Here is a 16531-nt window from a genome sequence, read left to right on the forward strand (position 1 = left end):
CAAAACAATCCTTTGAAAAGCTTGTTATGCTCTCTGCTGTTCTTATAGTAATGAAGAAGAAAACTTTGTTTGTTTGATTTTGATTTTTATTCTTTTTTTCGTACAGATTTTGATGATTCTCTTAATCTTTGGAAGGCTCCATCCAGTCAAAGCCGATCTTCACATTCTCAGTCAACATCTGAAACTGTGGTAACTTACAGAATAATCTATTTATTTTAAATATAAAGTTGTTCAAGAAACCCTTTGAAGAAAATTAGCACACTTACAAATGCTAAAAAAACCCCCAACAAAACAAAACACAAAACAAAACTGAAATTAAACTGAAAATTAAGAAGCTGAAACTAAATTGAAATTTACTCTGAAGTAGCTTTAATATGCTAAAGAAAACTTTTACGATTATTTACCAGAGAAAAAATAAATTAAATAGCTTACCTTGACTAGTTAAATGCATAAGGCAGTGCTGAATTCTGTAGCTTCTCATAGCAAGACATATTCTCTAGAGATTACTTTGTAATTGGCTTTATTGATGAAATGCAGTCATCTCCATCTATAGTTGTCACTTCTGCTGCTTTTATCCAAACTGTCCTTTTAGAGTGAACCTATATTTACACTACACAGCTACAGAACTGGATCAACCAAAACCACAGTAGTACATTGGGTTAAAATTATATTCTGTGTCATAATAAACTCTGGATTCTGAAAATGCTTTTATAAAACAGAAAAGTGGCACAAGTGTTTGCAAGACCCAAAATAGACATAAAAAATATAAGAAAGCAGGTGGCTGCTTGAAAAATTTGTTTCTGGCTAGGATGATTACTGCAATGAAAGGCTGTAAACATATGCTGTCTTTCAAGATGGCAAATGCAGAGGAAGAGAAATTGAAATACATTCTTGCAGTTCCAGAGTAGATTTGCATATGAGATCAGGCTGTGGAGAAACCTTTTATAACATTCATTAGTTACCTGATAAAAATCATATATTTTCAATGACTGCAGCATAACTCCAAGAAAACTCTGACATGTTGCACTGAAATCCATTTTTATAATTCTATATTTTCTTCAAAAATTTTTGATTTATGAATAACCAGCTAGTGTAATATGGAAGCCATAATATCATAGCTCAGAAGTTTCTTTTCTGTTAAACAGATGTGCTGATATGGCAAAGACTGCTAAAGCACAACAAGATACTATCTTATTTTATTGACTAAAATTGTTATGCCCAGTTTTGCTATGGATCATGATAAAAATAAAAATGTAGAAAAGCCAGTATTGAAATTTTGTCTCAAAATATTTCACAATTATAATTTTTCCTTAGTGTTTTGACTGTCTGTTATAAATGTATTGCTGTTTAGTATTGTTAGCATTATCTGGAATGTTTTTAGTAATTGAGGAAAAAGTATACTCTAGTTTTAAGCTAAAATTTATCTTTTTCAGAAATTTTATTAATGCATTTGATTTTCATTTATCTAAAACAAAACAACCCCCCCCAAAAAAAAACCCTTAGGGTTATTTTAAACACAAATATTCAAATTTAAATATTTGAAACGAAAATAAATGAAAGTGCATGTAAATCAGGAAGTAGATGCTAACATGAATACTGTTTAAAAAAACATTTACATAAGAATCTCGGGTTGTTTGAAAGCAGTTGTTTCCAAATTGCTTTTTACTGAATAAATTGAGTGCCACTTTCTTATAGGAATAAAAGTTGAACAAATTTCATCTTGTTTTGTTCGTCTTACTTGAGGGAAAAATTAAATTTCAGCAATTCTTATCAGGATTGAGTGTCTGATCTGCTTAAAGTTGTGCTTGAGTTCTCATGAAGAGTTGAAAAGTTCATTACATGAAATTGCTTCAGCTTCAGTACCTTAAAAAAAGAAAAAAGGAAAAACTAATTTGGAATCTACTGGATCAAATTAATGTATTTTTATTTATATGTGTAAAGTAGCATCATAGTTTGACATAAAGGCATAGCTTTACAATTCCATTTAACAAATGGACAACTAATAAGTGGAAAGCACAGTGTAATACTAAGATACACTCATTTGTATCAGTCTTCGAGATGTTGTAGACTTCATATTTGCTACGATTATGCTCTTACAGCTAATGTAAGAGAGTTTTATTCCAGTTTGGTTTTTGTTTTGTTTTGTTTTCCTTCTTCCCCGATACATACAAAAATTTCACACAAAAACTTTGATAGTCATTTATAGAAGTTAATTTAATTTCCATTTGTCCTTCATGGATGTTTTTAGCAGCTGTAAACTCTTTTTTTATTAATTAAGTTTCTTACCTCTAAAAAAATACCAGTGCTGACATGACAGATGGTAAGTTTCCAAGCTGGAAGACAAGATGAGGTCTGATGTTCCAATGCCAGTATTAATTAGGAGAAGAAAGACAGAGGAAGGGAGCTGAGGCTAAATACAAACTGTATTTCAGAGGCAGTTAATGACTACTAAGTGTCTATCTAGTAAAGTTTGGAAGTACTTTTAAAAACTCAAACTTGTCCTGAAATCAGGCATTTGCAATTGAATCCTAATAACATTTTATGTTCCTACAGCTTGGCCCAAAGCTTTCCATTTTGATGTATGAGAAAAAGAAATACATTTATGAAGTCACTACCAAAAGTTTGTAGAAGTTTGTCTCTAAATTTTATATATTGATGGTACCAGGAAGATGTAGTTATTCCAAACCCACTAGATGGCAAGCTTACCCCATCAGAGTTGAAAGGGAGTCTGCAGATCCTACTGAAGGGAAATTTTTTTTTTTTTTTTTTTTGTGTATGGTACAGATGACAACAGCCACAAATAATTGAGAGTTACGAGCTATCAAACCAAGTAGAATTGTTTCTATCGGAAGCTCTTCTCTGATATTTTAATAACATTTTAAAAAAAAAAAAAGTTCATCTAAATATATCCATATCCATTCATTTCATGAATGTCAGTCTAGGAAGCTGAAACTGCTTTTTGCTTCAGTAAGCCACATCCTGAAGATCTTTGCAGAAGCAAAAGTGATATCTTTTTACTGAATTATATGACTTTCTTTTCTGTGAAGAGAAAAGGTCTGCTGGATTTTTTTTTTTTTTTAATATATTTGAAAACAGTTCTGACAAAAAGAAAAAGACGCTATTAGTTTTCCTGTTTTCAGATTTCATGTAATCAATACTTTAATTGAGCTATCTGCTATCAAAGGCTGATTTCACACAGGGCTCCTATAACCTTAAGTGAAAATAGTATCTAAATTACTTTTTGGCTTTAAAAGGTCTGCTGGATTTTTTTTTTTTTTTAATATATTTGAAAACAGTTCTGACAAAAAGAAAAAGACGCTATTAGTTTTCCTGTTTTCAGATTTCATGTAATCAATACTTTAATTGAGCTATCTGCTATCAAAGGCTGATTTCACACAGGGCTCCTATAACCTTAAGTGAAAATAGTATCTAAATTACTTTTTGGCTTTATCTTTTTTTCCCCATCCCCAAATTTGCAGAAAGTAAAATTGAGAAAATTAAAAAGCAAATATATTAATAATAGAAATTATTCTTTTTTTTTTACTTTAGTCTGTAAAATAGCCTGTCAGAGGTGTTGCAGAGGCCATAAGTACAATTTTGCCCATTTTGTAGAGTAAAGAATAGCGATGCAGGGATGAAATCAATGATTCAAGGTCATGTAAAAGACAGCAGCAGAGCTGGATTGTCTATACTCTGTTAACTCATATGCACTGTATTTAGTGTCTTTAAGATCTCAGTGGATTACAGATTTTTGTCAAATTTATCTTTATTTTTCTCTAAACTGGAATGTGGAAACTGCAAAAAATCCAATTCTGAGAAGATTAAAAACCTTTGTCTTTTATAGAATTCATAGTTTAAACATTCGCTTAGCTTATTATTACAGAGAACAAATCCTTATGATTTTAACCAACGTGTTTGTTTTGTGTTTAGTACGTATGACTGAGAACACAAATCAGCATGGAGATACCAACTTGTTTCACACTGCATAAATACACTAGGGCTGTTCTGTGCCCAGGACTGCTTAGCAAAATGAGCAGTTATTTAAAAAGTTGAGCTAAAAATGGTGCAGGTTAAAGATTTACAGACATTTCCCAGATAGCTTTAAATCATGCCCATTCTTTCCTATGAAATCTTCTTGCTATTTTATAAAAAAGTGTGCTTTATTTTCTGGAACCATGGTTACCAGAGTACTATACAGTTAAGTGATTTAAACCTTTGAAAAGAGAACTGAATAGAATTAATCACTGCAAGCCTATTAAAGCAATGCCAGAGGGATTTTTATACTAGAGGTTAAGACAAGACCTTTTATTCATATCTAGCAGATAAATGGCAAAACCTTCACATTTCTCCTAGTATTTCCACTCAGACAATTTTTGTATTCTTTTGTATTAGTTCTAATCTGCAGCCGTCATCTCCTCCCCCCCAACCCTTTCTTTCCCCTAATTAAACTCCCTTCCAAGGTCTGTTGTTTCACTGTTAAGCAACAGAATGCTTCATTGCTCCCAGAAAGAATGTGGTGGCAATAGTAAATATCCTTTACTAGATACAATGTCCCAGACCCCCAGTTCATCCTTATCAAAGGTGATTTATAAAAGTGGTAATATCTTTTCTTTCCTGGAAGGCGGAATATTGTATTGGAAACAACTTCATTGTGTTACTGTATGTTTTCTGTTAAGATAGCAGAAAATTTCTGGGTTTAACCCATGTTCCATGTGAAGCAATTATCAATGAATGTTCCATCAGTGCAGGGAGCTGATATATTTCTAACCAAATAGTTTTTCTTGATTTTTATGTTTTATTAGCATATCTAAGACCTTATTTTTATTACTTTGCCCAAAGTGTTTAGACAGTTTTAGAAGATGGAGAAAGAATTGTTGTGTGATGTAGAAGATATTTTTTACTAATATGTGGAAGCTTGTATAAATTCATAATAATATCTTTAAAATTACTCCCAGCATAGTCATAATTCCTTTTGGGGCTTTATTTGTTGCAGAAGAACCATATGGACTGTTAGAAGTTGCATTTTGGGTTTGTACTTTTTAGGAAAAAGAGTTATGGTTTTTGTCATTTATTAGAATGCTTGGAATTGAAAGTATAGTGCTGAATAAATGCAGAATTTACCGTGTGTCAAGATGGATGGATTTACTCTAATATAAATAATGGATTTTAATAATTATTTAAATCAGCAAGCATGAAACTTTAAATAATTTATTTCAATTGGCAAACATGGGTTTTATTTGTATAACTTAAACAGAATTTGAATTTCAATTGGTCGGTTCAATTTGCATTTTGCTAACAAGACAATTATTTAGCCAAGCATGTCCTAGTCTTTATGTGACCCAAGCTATATGTGAGTTGTGGGTTTCAGACATGCACCCCAAATCTTACTGTAGCTTGTCTTCTATGTTACAAATAACCTTCTGGCATTTTTGAGGAACAACTGAGCATGCTTGAGGAGAAAGACTTGAGACTGTAGGATGGACAGTAGTGGGAGACCAGAGGAAAACAGGGGAGAGAAGGAAGTTACAGCATGGAGGTGGCAGCCTTTAGCTCATGCAGAGACTCTGGTCTCAAGTAAAGATGTGCTGATAGAAGAAGCCTAACAATATTTGGAAGTGATGGGGGGTGGGAGGTGGGGTTAAACCTTCTAGGGGATGAGAAAAGACTAAGTAGAGAGATTCTATAGCTCAAAATGCTGCTAAGTAAACTAAAGCCAAACTTGGAAAGCAGTGACCTAACTGCAAGGATACAATAGCTAGGAAGGGAGTAATCTGTGATTTCCTCCCTCCACCCTTTTTGTCAACTAAGTCACTTTTGACTTTTCCTTAGGTAAAAAAAAATTCCAACTGATATTCTAATAAAACTTTAAAAAGAAAACCTCTGAAATATTTTAGTCTTTCTTAGAAAGCTCACGGTGAGAAAAAGTCTAATAACATCCTTCTTCAAGCTGTGACTGTCTTGGGATTTTATTGGATTCCCCAATGTTTTGTATTCTTTACACTGTATAGTGACACTCTTGAAGAAAATTTATCTGATGTGAATTGTCCAGCTAGTAAATAAAAAATAGAAATGAAAAAGTGACCTGACATGGGAGATGCTAATCATAGAATCATAGAATCATTAAGGTTGGAAAAGACCTCTAAGATCATCAAGTCCAACCGTCAACCCAACACCACCACGCCCACTAAACCATGTCCCTAAGTGCCTCATCTACACGTCTTTTAAATACTTCCAGGGATGGTGACTCAACCACTTCCCTAGGCAGCCTGTTCCAAGGCCTGACCACTCTTTCAGTAACAAAATTTTTCCTAATGTCCAGTCTAAACCTCCCTTGGCGCAACTTGAGGCCATTTCCTCTCGTCCTATTGCTTGTTACTTGGGAGAAGAGACCAACCCCCACCTCACTACAACCTCCTTTCAGGTAGTTGTAGAGCGCGATGAGGTCTCCCCTCAGCCTCCTCTTCTCCAGACTAAACAGTCCCAATTCCCTCAGCCGCTCCTCATAAGACTTGTGCTCTAGGCCCTTCACCAGCTTCGTTGCCCTTCTCTGGACACGTTCCAGCACCTCAATGTCCTTCTTGTAGTGAGGGGCCTGATCCCATACTCTGAAACAGGTCACAGGTCTTGTTGTGTCACAAAAGCATATTATTAAGCTGGATACTCTAGGTCTTCTGATCTCAAGCTTGTGGTTTTAAACACAGTAGCAAGAGCATTAGGAACTTTTGAAAGCATGCAAAATTAATAATATGGTAGATAATGTAGAATTGGTAGAAGGAGAATGGTAGTATGACAGTAAAATTATCTACTGTCATGTAAATATCTCATATCTTCACCATGAAATGAATACATGTAAGGATCACAGGACTAAGGTTAAGAGATGTACCCAGAGTTGGAAAGACTCTGGAACTTAAACTTTGGCTGATGACTAATGCGCTTGTGATATTTTTATCTGAGCGTGTCCTGGTACAAATGGACAAGTGCCGATGTTTTCGGTAAAGCAAATAGTCCATGAAAAATTTGAGTTTAAATGCTTCAGTAATGCCTTTCTATCTTTGTCCAAACATAGATTGAGTCAATTATATGGATGAAAAAGAAGGATGAAAAGGATGAATTTCCAGTAACATAGACATTGATCAGTTTTTAACTGAAATGTTTCAGGCTGTTCATATTGCACATCTGTCAATAGTTTCAATTATTGGATGTTTATAAATTATATATATACACACACATATAGTGAGCTAAATTTAATCAAACTGGTTTTGAACAGTAATTTTTACATCATTTTTGGTTTTGTGAGTTTGTTGGTTTTGGTGGGTTAGTGTTTTTGTTTTCTCCCCTTCCCCCCCCACCCCCCAATATAAATATTCTCTGCTCTATTAAAGCTGGAATCAACTAGTTTCCTTTTTATGTCTTTCTAGATTCAATCTGCATCACCATCACTGGGGAGTGTTACTGAGCTTCAGGCAATAGTCCCAACAAATTCAACCTGTTTTATTCCTGAAACTGTAGTTGATCGGCTTATGGCACAAGGTAAGTCAAACTTTGAGTTTGTGTACATAATGATGAATATGATGTATTAGGCTGCCCATATTCCAGTATTTGTACATGCATATAAAGCTTGCATATTGGTGGAACAATCACCATTGATGCTTGTAGTGGTTGTTTTGGAAGGCAAACATGAAACACTTCCTTTAAAATGAAATAGGATGAAATACATTTGACAGAAATAAGTGAAAATGGCTGATACTGCTTGAAATGTAACTCAAGACTTAGGTTCTATTCCTGTCATCCAGTCACCTTTTCAAAACATTCAATTTTGGTAAAGCTGTCATATACATACATGCACATGCACACACATGCGCACACACAAACAGATGTATATATAATTCTCTTTATATGTAGAAAGATAAAAATGTATATAATGCATAAAAATATATAAAATGATGTATGTGGAAAGAGATATCTACAAATATAAAGTATTTTCCTGTTAATGAAAGAAGTGAAAATTTATATCTTTCCAAATTTACCATTTATCTTTAAAGATTTTTAGTGCCTTGTAGAAGGAACATTCTATTTCAGGACTATTTTAAATAACACTTTTCCTGTATGTGATTTCTTGCTTTTCCCCCCACCCCCGCCCTCCTCGTTCCAGAATATACTGTTTTAAATGTAGAGGGAAGTTGGATATTTTATGAAAAAGATGGATATTTTATGAAACAGAAACAGCAAATTGTTTTATGTAACTGCTCTAATTAAACTTTTGTGTTTTTTCTTTTTCTTTGTTTTATTAAACACATTCTAGGTCAAAGTGATACAACCACAACAGAATCTCCAAGTCAACATGCTTCTCCCGTGTCTGCTACTCTGTGTAAACAGCGTGCTGTAGTCACACCTGCCCTTTTGTCAGCTGTTTGCAGCCTTCTGCACAATCTGCTTGTTGTCACACCAAAAGACACTGGAATTGCTCTTCAACAAGCACATTTGCTAACAGCTCTCAGCAGGTATGAGATCAATAACTGCTGAACTGCAAACAAGGTGTAGCAATAGAGGTGAAAAGATTGAAATGAGATCTACCAGTGTTTCTTACCAAAACTGTTAAATACATTGATCACTTCTTGCTTCTGAAGTGTTCAAAAATGCCTTTTTAAAAAAATACAATCAACAAAAGAAAGGAATTTGGTTTATTTCTTTTTTTCACAGAAAAGGTAGTCATATTGGTGATTCCATTTGTGGTATCTGTCTTCTACAGGACTACTGTGTTTCTCTGGTAATGTTTTAGGTTTTTGTCTAGATGGCCATTTAGTCATCCTTTGGAGGGGTAATTTCTTAATTTTTTTTTTTTTTTTTTTAGTAGAAAGGTACACGGTATAGTCAGGTATTCAGAATTGCAGATTACTTCAGTTCATTTTATGACTTTCTTCTTTGAATTGTATGCAATATTTTGAGGATGAGCCAAGGGCTGTCGCACTAAAAGAGAGTAAATGAGTAAATAATGCTTGCCAGATTTGGGAAAGTATTGGATGATAGACCCTAGTGTTTTGTTTATTTTTTAAAGAAGGAACCACTTCAAAATAATCTTCAGATTGTATGCCATGTTTCCACTTGCATTGTAACAAATTCTTTCATCTGTTTGGAAGTCCTGAAGTGAAGCATGAAAATGAGTTCATTTTTTTTTAAGGTTTTCAAGAGCTTTTGTAGTTGCTCTTCATACTGCAATTAATAAAAAAAAAAAACAACCAAACTTGTTTGAATACAGTTTATATTGTTACAGAGCTGTTTATTCTTCTACAGGACAGAAAGTAAGCAATCAAATATAAAGAAACAATTTTTCCAGTGCAGTCACAGCTATTGGAATTTATGTTAGTCTAACTATTTTGAAACAACTTACTGCTACTATAGTTGCCATTGCACTAGACTTACTGCTAAACCCCACTATTTTAAGAAAGTTCATAATTTATTTTTACTCTGTTTATTTAAAATGTTCTTTTCTATAGAATATTAATTTAGTAGAATGTTTACTTATTTAAGTATATTCCTAACCAATTTACTTGATTTTATTTTAGTCTTGTAAGTGCTAAGCTGGTTGAGAGATGTGTCTTGGAACTGAAAACTCCATTGGGTCATCCATGTCATATAGAACATGTAAAATCTCAGGTTAGAGAAGCATTTGTTACTTTCTAATTTTTATAAATTATGAAATTAATTATGTTTGCATAATCTATATTCATTAATATAGTCTAGACATGCTGCTATAGGCTACATTCATGTGAATCTCTGTGCTTTTGACAAGGTTTAAGAGAAATAAACAGTGTTATATTCAACACAACAATTAATTTCTGTGTTAAAACTATACCTAGAACCATCAAATGAAAAACCAATTGTGTTTTAAAAATACAAATTGAGCTTAGCAGTTACAGAAATCATGTAATAGAATTTCTTTGTATGGTATTGAAGTATGAGCAAGATACAGTTACTGACACATTTCATATTTATTTTCTGCAGCACACCTGACTGCTTTGCTTTGTCTCCAATCCTGCAGACACTTAGATAGTTCTCAACTAATTTTGATGTATGCAAAGCATATAGGGTTACTGCCAATGGAACTACTTTTGTATCAAATTTAACTCTGTATATATATTATATAGAACATACTATGCTCATGGCACAGCACCATTTTAAAGCTTCTGCTGCTCTGCATTCAGATTTACTTTGAAGAAAGATACCCAGGTTATTAAGAAAATGTATTTCTGCAGAAATCTTTTGAGAATAAATAAATATGTCAGGAATAATTTTTTTCCTAAAGCCTCAAATTAAGCTTGTGTTTTCAGGAAATACACTTATATTCATCAATATTAATGACCATTTTTGTGTTTTCCTTTGTGAGCTTCCAGAGATGATGCTGCACATAAAACAGGAGTCATGACTTTCTCACAAGGAACTTTATTCTTTGTCACTAGAAAATTGATTTCACATATATGTTTCCAGACCTGGAATTCTGTTTCATCTTCTACAATAAAAATTAGGAGAACAATTTTTAATTTATATCCTATTATTTCTTTTAAGTGGTGTATGTTAATTCAAAATGTTATGAATAAGTTGAGGTAATGTGAGTATTTAAATTAAAAAAAAAATGTGGAAGGTACAAATATATAGCTTTATTTCATATCTTTTTAAAAATATTTAACAGGTGTTATTACTACTTCAGTACTTGTCATCTGTGTCCAGGCTTCTGAAATCATGTTTGTTGGTGGACTCTCAGCTTGTAATCCAGGATGAACTGTTGAAACCTCTCTTGGGAAATACCTTCATGATTCTTGCCATTCGCTCCAAAGATGGGTTAGGTAATGAAGTACTTTGTTTCCAGTATAGCCAGACAGAGGCAGTTATTTATTTATGTACCACCTTCATTTAAATTGACAGTTGTTGTCAGGCTTAGCTATCCAGATTTGTGCACATGTGTAAATGGCTTGATTTTTTTCTGTATTATCTTTGCAGATACCGAGTTAACATCTGTACTTCATGAAACATGGGTAGACTTTTTTAACCTTCTATCTACATTACTGTGGAAGAGTGGCCAAATATCTTTTCCAGCTGTGACAGCAGCCCTTGCAAATCGTTGTACAGCAATAATTGGTAATAACTATTCCCAGATGGGTTTTAACCTAGCAACTAATAAAATAAATAAACAAATAGAAAAGAGATTTAGATCCTATTAAGTAATTACCAATGGCATATCCAGAATGAAAACTAAATGTCCCCAGAGCTTGACTGACTTTTTCTTTAATTGGATTTTTATAACTTACTTATATCAGCAGACTAACTTTTGAACTGCCAGATAAATTCACAAGTTTTGTTTGCATATATGGGTTAGTGATTTTAGTTGTAAACCTTAACCAAATATGGCACCTTTGAGTAGAGCCTGAAATGATCCATTAGTGCTTCATTTTTTTTCCTTATATGTTGTGTTGGTTTTTTTTTTTATATATCTTATATAAAAGGAAGGCAAAGTTTTGAGGGGAGATAAGAGATGTAGGAATTCAAGATTATTATGCATGATTTTGGTTGGGTTTTTTTTAATTATTCCTTTATTAGTTACTTGCATAGTCAGGGCTCTAGGTCACCAAGATTCTCTGATTTCAGCCAGGTGTGTTAAGTGATCTGGTGAATCCAAATCCAATTGCACATAAAGTAGCTAATGGGTACTGTTGGTATTATAATGTAAGCATTTGAATAAAGTGAGGAGAGTTCAGAAAATTGTTGATCAAATTGAGTGATTTAGCAAATGCAAATTGCTTTTTTTGTTTTATAGTCAAATTAACGCAGAGCAATTAATTCATTCAAACATATAAAACTCAAACTTTTCTTTCTTAGATTTTTAAAGACTTATCAAATGCGTAGAATTTGTAGAATTCTTTGTGCAGTGCACAGGTATAACTGCTTCTTGGCCCACACACTTTCTTTGATAAGTCTTTCTGAGTTCCAAAGCACTTAAGCTTTATTCAGAATGAAATATAAAAATTTTTATTTTTCTGTTTAACCTTTCAGATACCATTTGTGATTGCATTCATCTGTCAACCACATATCCTGCTTTATATATGGCTAGTTTACAGTTCCTCTCTGTCCTTTTGAATGAGGAAGGAAGAAGACAGCTCCAAGATAAACAGAATATATGTCAGAATCCAACTGTTAGCTTTCTTCTGGATCACGTTGAAGGATGCCAGGCATCAGTAACTCAACTTACTGCATTAATTATTCAGGTATTTAAAATTTGATGATGTGATTGCAGGATATATTTTTGCATTTTTGTGTTTTGTTAAAAAGGAGTGTATTTACCTAATGAAAAATCAGTTGTTTCCAATTATGAACCAAGACATCTTTAATCTGAGACATCTATTTAACTCATTTTTGAAATTCATGTAATAAACTGGAATTGCAAAGAAGCAACTTCTAGGAAGTGCCTTGCAAGGCAATTATGCTGCAACAGCATGGTATGAAATCTTATGTGGAGAAGATGATACATAGATAGAATATGGCCAAATACTGGTACCCTTTTTTTTTTTTTTTCTTCTGCTTTTCCAAACATGTAATGAGATTTTTAAGGTTCGAGACGTAGTTATTCCCATTGTAAATGACAGCATTGTTGTTCTTAACAGCTGCCTTCATAGAAATTGTGAATGAAAATGAATCATTAAGCCTTCTAGTTCATTCCCTGATACTGTAAGATCGGTGTTGTTGCACTTAAGGAGCATATATTAATGCATTTTCCAAGCTTTCCAAGTTTTAAATTGGCAGGTAGCGTATTTTTAGTAATTCTTTTAGGAACTTGTTGCCCGACATAATGTATATTGGTGACAAGATGGGGTTTTTTTTCTAGATACTTATTCTGAATGTTCTGTCTTTCTTAATGTAATCTCATTATTCTTATTTATACTTTTATATACTGTGCTAAATGATTCTTTTACCTTCTTTATATTTACATCCGTCACTTATTTACAGACTGTTAAAATATCTTCTGTTACTTAGTAATAAGAAAAGTTATATGTGAAATTCGTGTCTAATTTATTTTCTCTCATAAATTGGTTCTTTTATCTGTATACTTATTGTCCTCCTTTAAATTATGTGCAGTTTGTCACTGTAACAATAATAGTGATCCATGATTAGAAGTGTAGTGTTTGAAAGATGCACATTTCATATAACATAATGTAGCTTATGATTTCTGATGTTCTGGAGTCAATGTCTTGTCATTTTTTTTTTTTAATAAGAATCATATTTAGTACTATTTTGCTATGTAAAACATTATTTTTTCAACATGTATTAGAATGCACATTTCAATTAGAAAAAATAATGAAACACTTCAATGCAGACAGACTATAAACATGAATAGAGAGAGAGAGAACTCTGGATAGGAATATATTAATGAATCATCCAAATGAAAATATAGACTATGAAAACATATTTATAGATATGAATACTACTTTTAATATGGTCATTTTTTCATTTCAGTAATGAAATTGCATTATTTGTAGGTCTGTGAAAGAAAATCTTCAAAGGATGTGCTGAAAGAAGTTGCTACAAATGCATTGCTGTCTCTGTTAGCTGTCAGTAAAAATGCCCAGAAATGTGCTTTGGAAGGTGAGCATTTAAAAATGTATGTTAAATGATTTATGAATCAAATGCTTGCAGGTGTTTTACATGTTTTTTTAAATCATCATGGTTTTTGTCAAAACAAAAGACCTAGTTTTCAGTGGCATTTCTTGCAGATTTTTACAGGGAAAGCTTATTAATAATTAAAGTTTTCAGCTGCGGACGAAATATTATGTTGTAGCCAGTCTAAAAATTTGTGGTGAAATCACAGCTCTGTGTTAGAGGGAGAAGAGACCTGTGAGCTTTCACTGCTAGTGGCATATACATCCGTTTGAAACTGGAGATTTTGCGCTGGCAGTATTTTCCATTTCTTGTTTCACACTATGCCAATACAGGTTTGTAGGTGAAGTATGCCCTGTGTTCTCAGTTCTGGCTGTACCTAGACAAGGAGAGACTTCTTTTTCTCTGCTTTGTTCTTCCCTGCCTCTCTGTTTCTTTCTTCCCATTTTACAGTTTAAGTAGGACCTTCTCCCCTTGCAATGCAACATCTTTCATGCTTAAGGTTTTTACTTTACAGTAGTAAAACAAAAGTAAAAAACCTCTAATCAAAGGCTTTTTGTGCCCACTAGAACACAGGGGAGACTGGTTAATTTGCATTTCTCATGTATCATGCGTTTAATACCTGCTGATCAGCCCAAGTGCACTTTATTTTGGGTGCCTTCTCATTACTTGCATCTCTGTTGGTTTGTTCGGTCCTTTAAACCTACACTACACTGAAATAGATAGCGTGGATTTATCTGCTCGATGTCTGATCCCAATAGTGGCAGAAAACTCCAAACTTGAAATCCTATGCTATACACCTACTTTCTTTTTCCTGGTGTATTGGTGCTACTCAGCCCTTGCTTCGATCACTGTTCTTCTTCTGTTGATGACACACTAAATCATCTAAGACCTGACTTCCTGTGAAGGCACTACCAGTGCATGAAGTGCATCACGTTCTGTGCTAAAGCAGCCTTCAAGTCATCCTTGCTGTGATGCAACGCAAATCTTAGAGAAGAGTAAGAGGAGTTCTGGGGTTCAAATCAATGTCCTGAAGATATCTGTAGCTCTAACATCACTTGTTCAGCTCTTAAGGACTACTTTTTGAGATACAAATGCAAAGTCCTGCACATGGAAAGGAACAACAACCTTGCAGCAGTACAGGCTGACTGGAGAGCTGAAAAGGACCTTGAGGTCTTGGTAGGCAGCAAGCTGAATGTGAGAAGATTAACAGCATCCTGAGCTGTATTAACAGGAACACAGCCAGTAGATCGAGGGGAAAGGATTATCTTTCCTCTACTTAGCACTTGTTAGACCAAATCTAGAATAATGCATCCAGTTTTGGCCCAGTACAAGAAAGTCATCAACAAACTGGAGCAATTTCAGCAGAGGGCCACCAAGGTGATTGTGTCCTCCTGTCCTTAGGGGAGAGGCTGAGGGAACTGGCCTTGTTCAACCTGGAGAAAAGAAGGTTTCAGGAGGACCAAATAGCAACCTTGTCATACATATGAGGTTTTGAAGAAGGCAGAGCCAGGTTTTTCACAGCAGTGCATGGTGTAGGAGGATGAGAGAGAATGGGCATGAATTGAAACATGAGAGTCAGACTGGCTGTAAAAAAACCATTTCCCATTTGAAGGCAGTCAAACAGTGGCTAGGCATACTGTGCAGCCTCTGTCTTCGGACATTTTCAAGACCCAACTGGATAAGGCCGCAGGTAAACCTTGCCTTACAGCTGACTCTGCTTTGAGCAGGAGGTTGGACTATATGACCTCTGGAGGCCATCTCTTCCAACTTGAATTATCCCATGAGCCTGTGATCTTGTAATAAAGACTCTAGATCCCAAGAAAAGAGCCTAACTCAACATTTTGCACTTTGAGTCACCTGAACATTTGCTTTCCTTTGTCTCACCTCAGATGCAAGCAAATCTGCTGTGTTAGGGAAGAGTTGCGTAAGATAAATGCATGCCCTAACTTCTTGAAGCTTCAGTCTTCTAGGCAGTGTCATTGAAGTTATCCTGAAGAGTTATGAGTTGCTATCCTCTTCCTCCCAAATCATCCTCCCCTCTTCATCTTATTAGTCCTTCCTTTGGGTATTCCTCTCACAGGACTCTGTTGCAAGATGACTCAAATGTATTCTTGCTTCTCGAGATCATTCAACTAGATGCACTCCATCTTGGAGACTGTTAGTTACTTCCTGATATCAAGAAAATAACAATATATTATGAACTCATGGAATTTGGACACCTGAATCCTTAAATCTCAGTTCAGGAGGGTAACAGTAATCAAGATCATTGCAAGAAAGATATTTAATATTTCATAAAATGTTTTTGTTTGTGAATGAACTTCTAAATGTTAATATTTTTTTGTCTTCCAGTTGGTCTGATAGACAGCTGTATAGAAAACATGAAACATATACATGCACAGCTGAATTTGGATTCCTTAAAGCCTGGGAAAGCACATAAAAAAAAGGTAACCAAAAGACCGATATGATAAGGCACTTCCCAGCTCTTTTTTTGTTTTGTTTTGTTTTTTTCTTGAAGCGGATACTGTTGGTATCTGTCATGGGTGAGTCTGAGTAAATGACAACTTGTAGTGGATCTGGATACCGGGGCTTCTTTAAGATTCAATGATTTTAGAGTTTTTACCCACTTGATTATCTCACACACTTACTCTCTCACCCAGAGTTATGTTCACCTGGTCTCAACTTCCTTTTCCAACATGGAGATGACTGCTGGTTCAGGAAAGTCAGGCAGAAAATCACATCAGTTTGTGCTTTGCAGCTGCTCAGTTACCAGTCTTGAGTGTTACTGGCCAAAGCCCCTGGGCATGAGCTGGTGTTTGTCTCCATGCATCTCTCTGGTCTCCAGGATCTTCTCCCACTTACAGGATTGTTCCTTCAGCCAGGATCT

The 16531-nt window shown here is 34.4% G+C and overlaps 1 protein-coding gene across 1 annotated transcript in view; it reads left to right on the forward strand.

Annotated features, from left to right (window-relative positions):
* The window catches only part of RTTN (rotatin), a gene marked incomplete at its 5' end in the record, with an annotated part of 32671 nt that extends 16559 nt beyond the window's left edge, over positions 1-16112 (forward strand). Inside the window, 9 exons of the mRNA XM_009577532.1 lie at positions 107-189; positions 7419-7530; positions 8303-8501; positions 9564-9654; positions 10688-10841; positions 10996-11133; positions 12046-12257; positions 13527-13632; positions 15997-16112. Coding sequence (XP_009575827.1) covers positions 107-189; positions 7419-7530; positions 8303-8501; positions 9564-9654; positions 10688-10841; positions 10996-11133; positions 12046-12257; positions 13527-13632; positions 15997-16112 — 1211 coding nt within the window. The remainder of the gene's footprint in view (positions 1-106; positions 190-7418; positions 7531-8302; positions 8502-9563; positions 9655-10687; positions 10842-10995; positions 11134-12045; positions 12258-13526; positions 13633-15996) is intronic.
* Between the last annotated feature and the right edge of the window lie 419 nt (positions 16113-16531).

Source organism: Fulmarus glacialis, unplaced genomic scaffold (assembly GCF_000690835.1).
Source record: "Fulmarus glacialis isolate BGI_N327 unplaced genomic scaffold, ASM69083v1 scaffold19915, whole genome shotgun sequence".
In the NCBI taxonomy this organism is placed as follows: Eukaryota; Metazoa; Chordata; class Aves; order Procellariiformes; family Procellariidae; genus Fulmarus; species Fulmarus glacialis.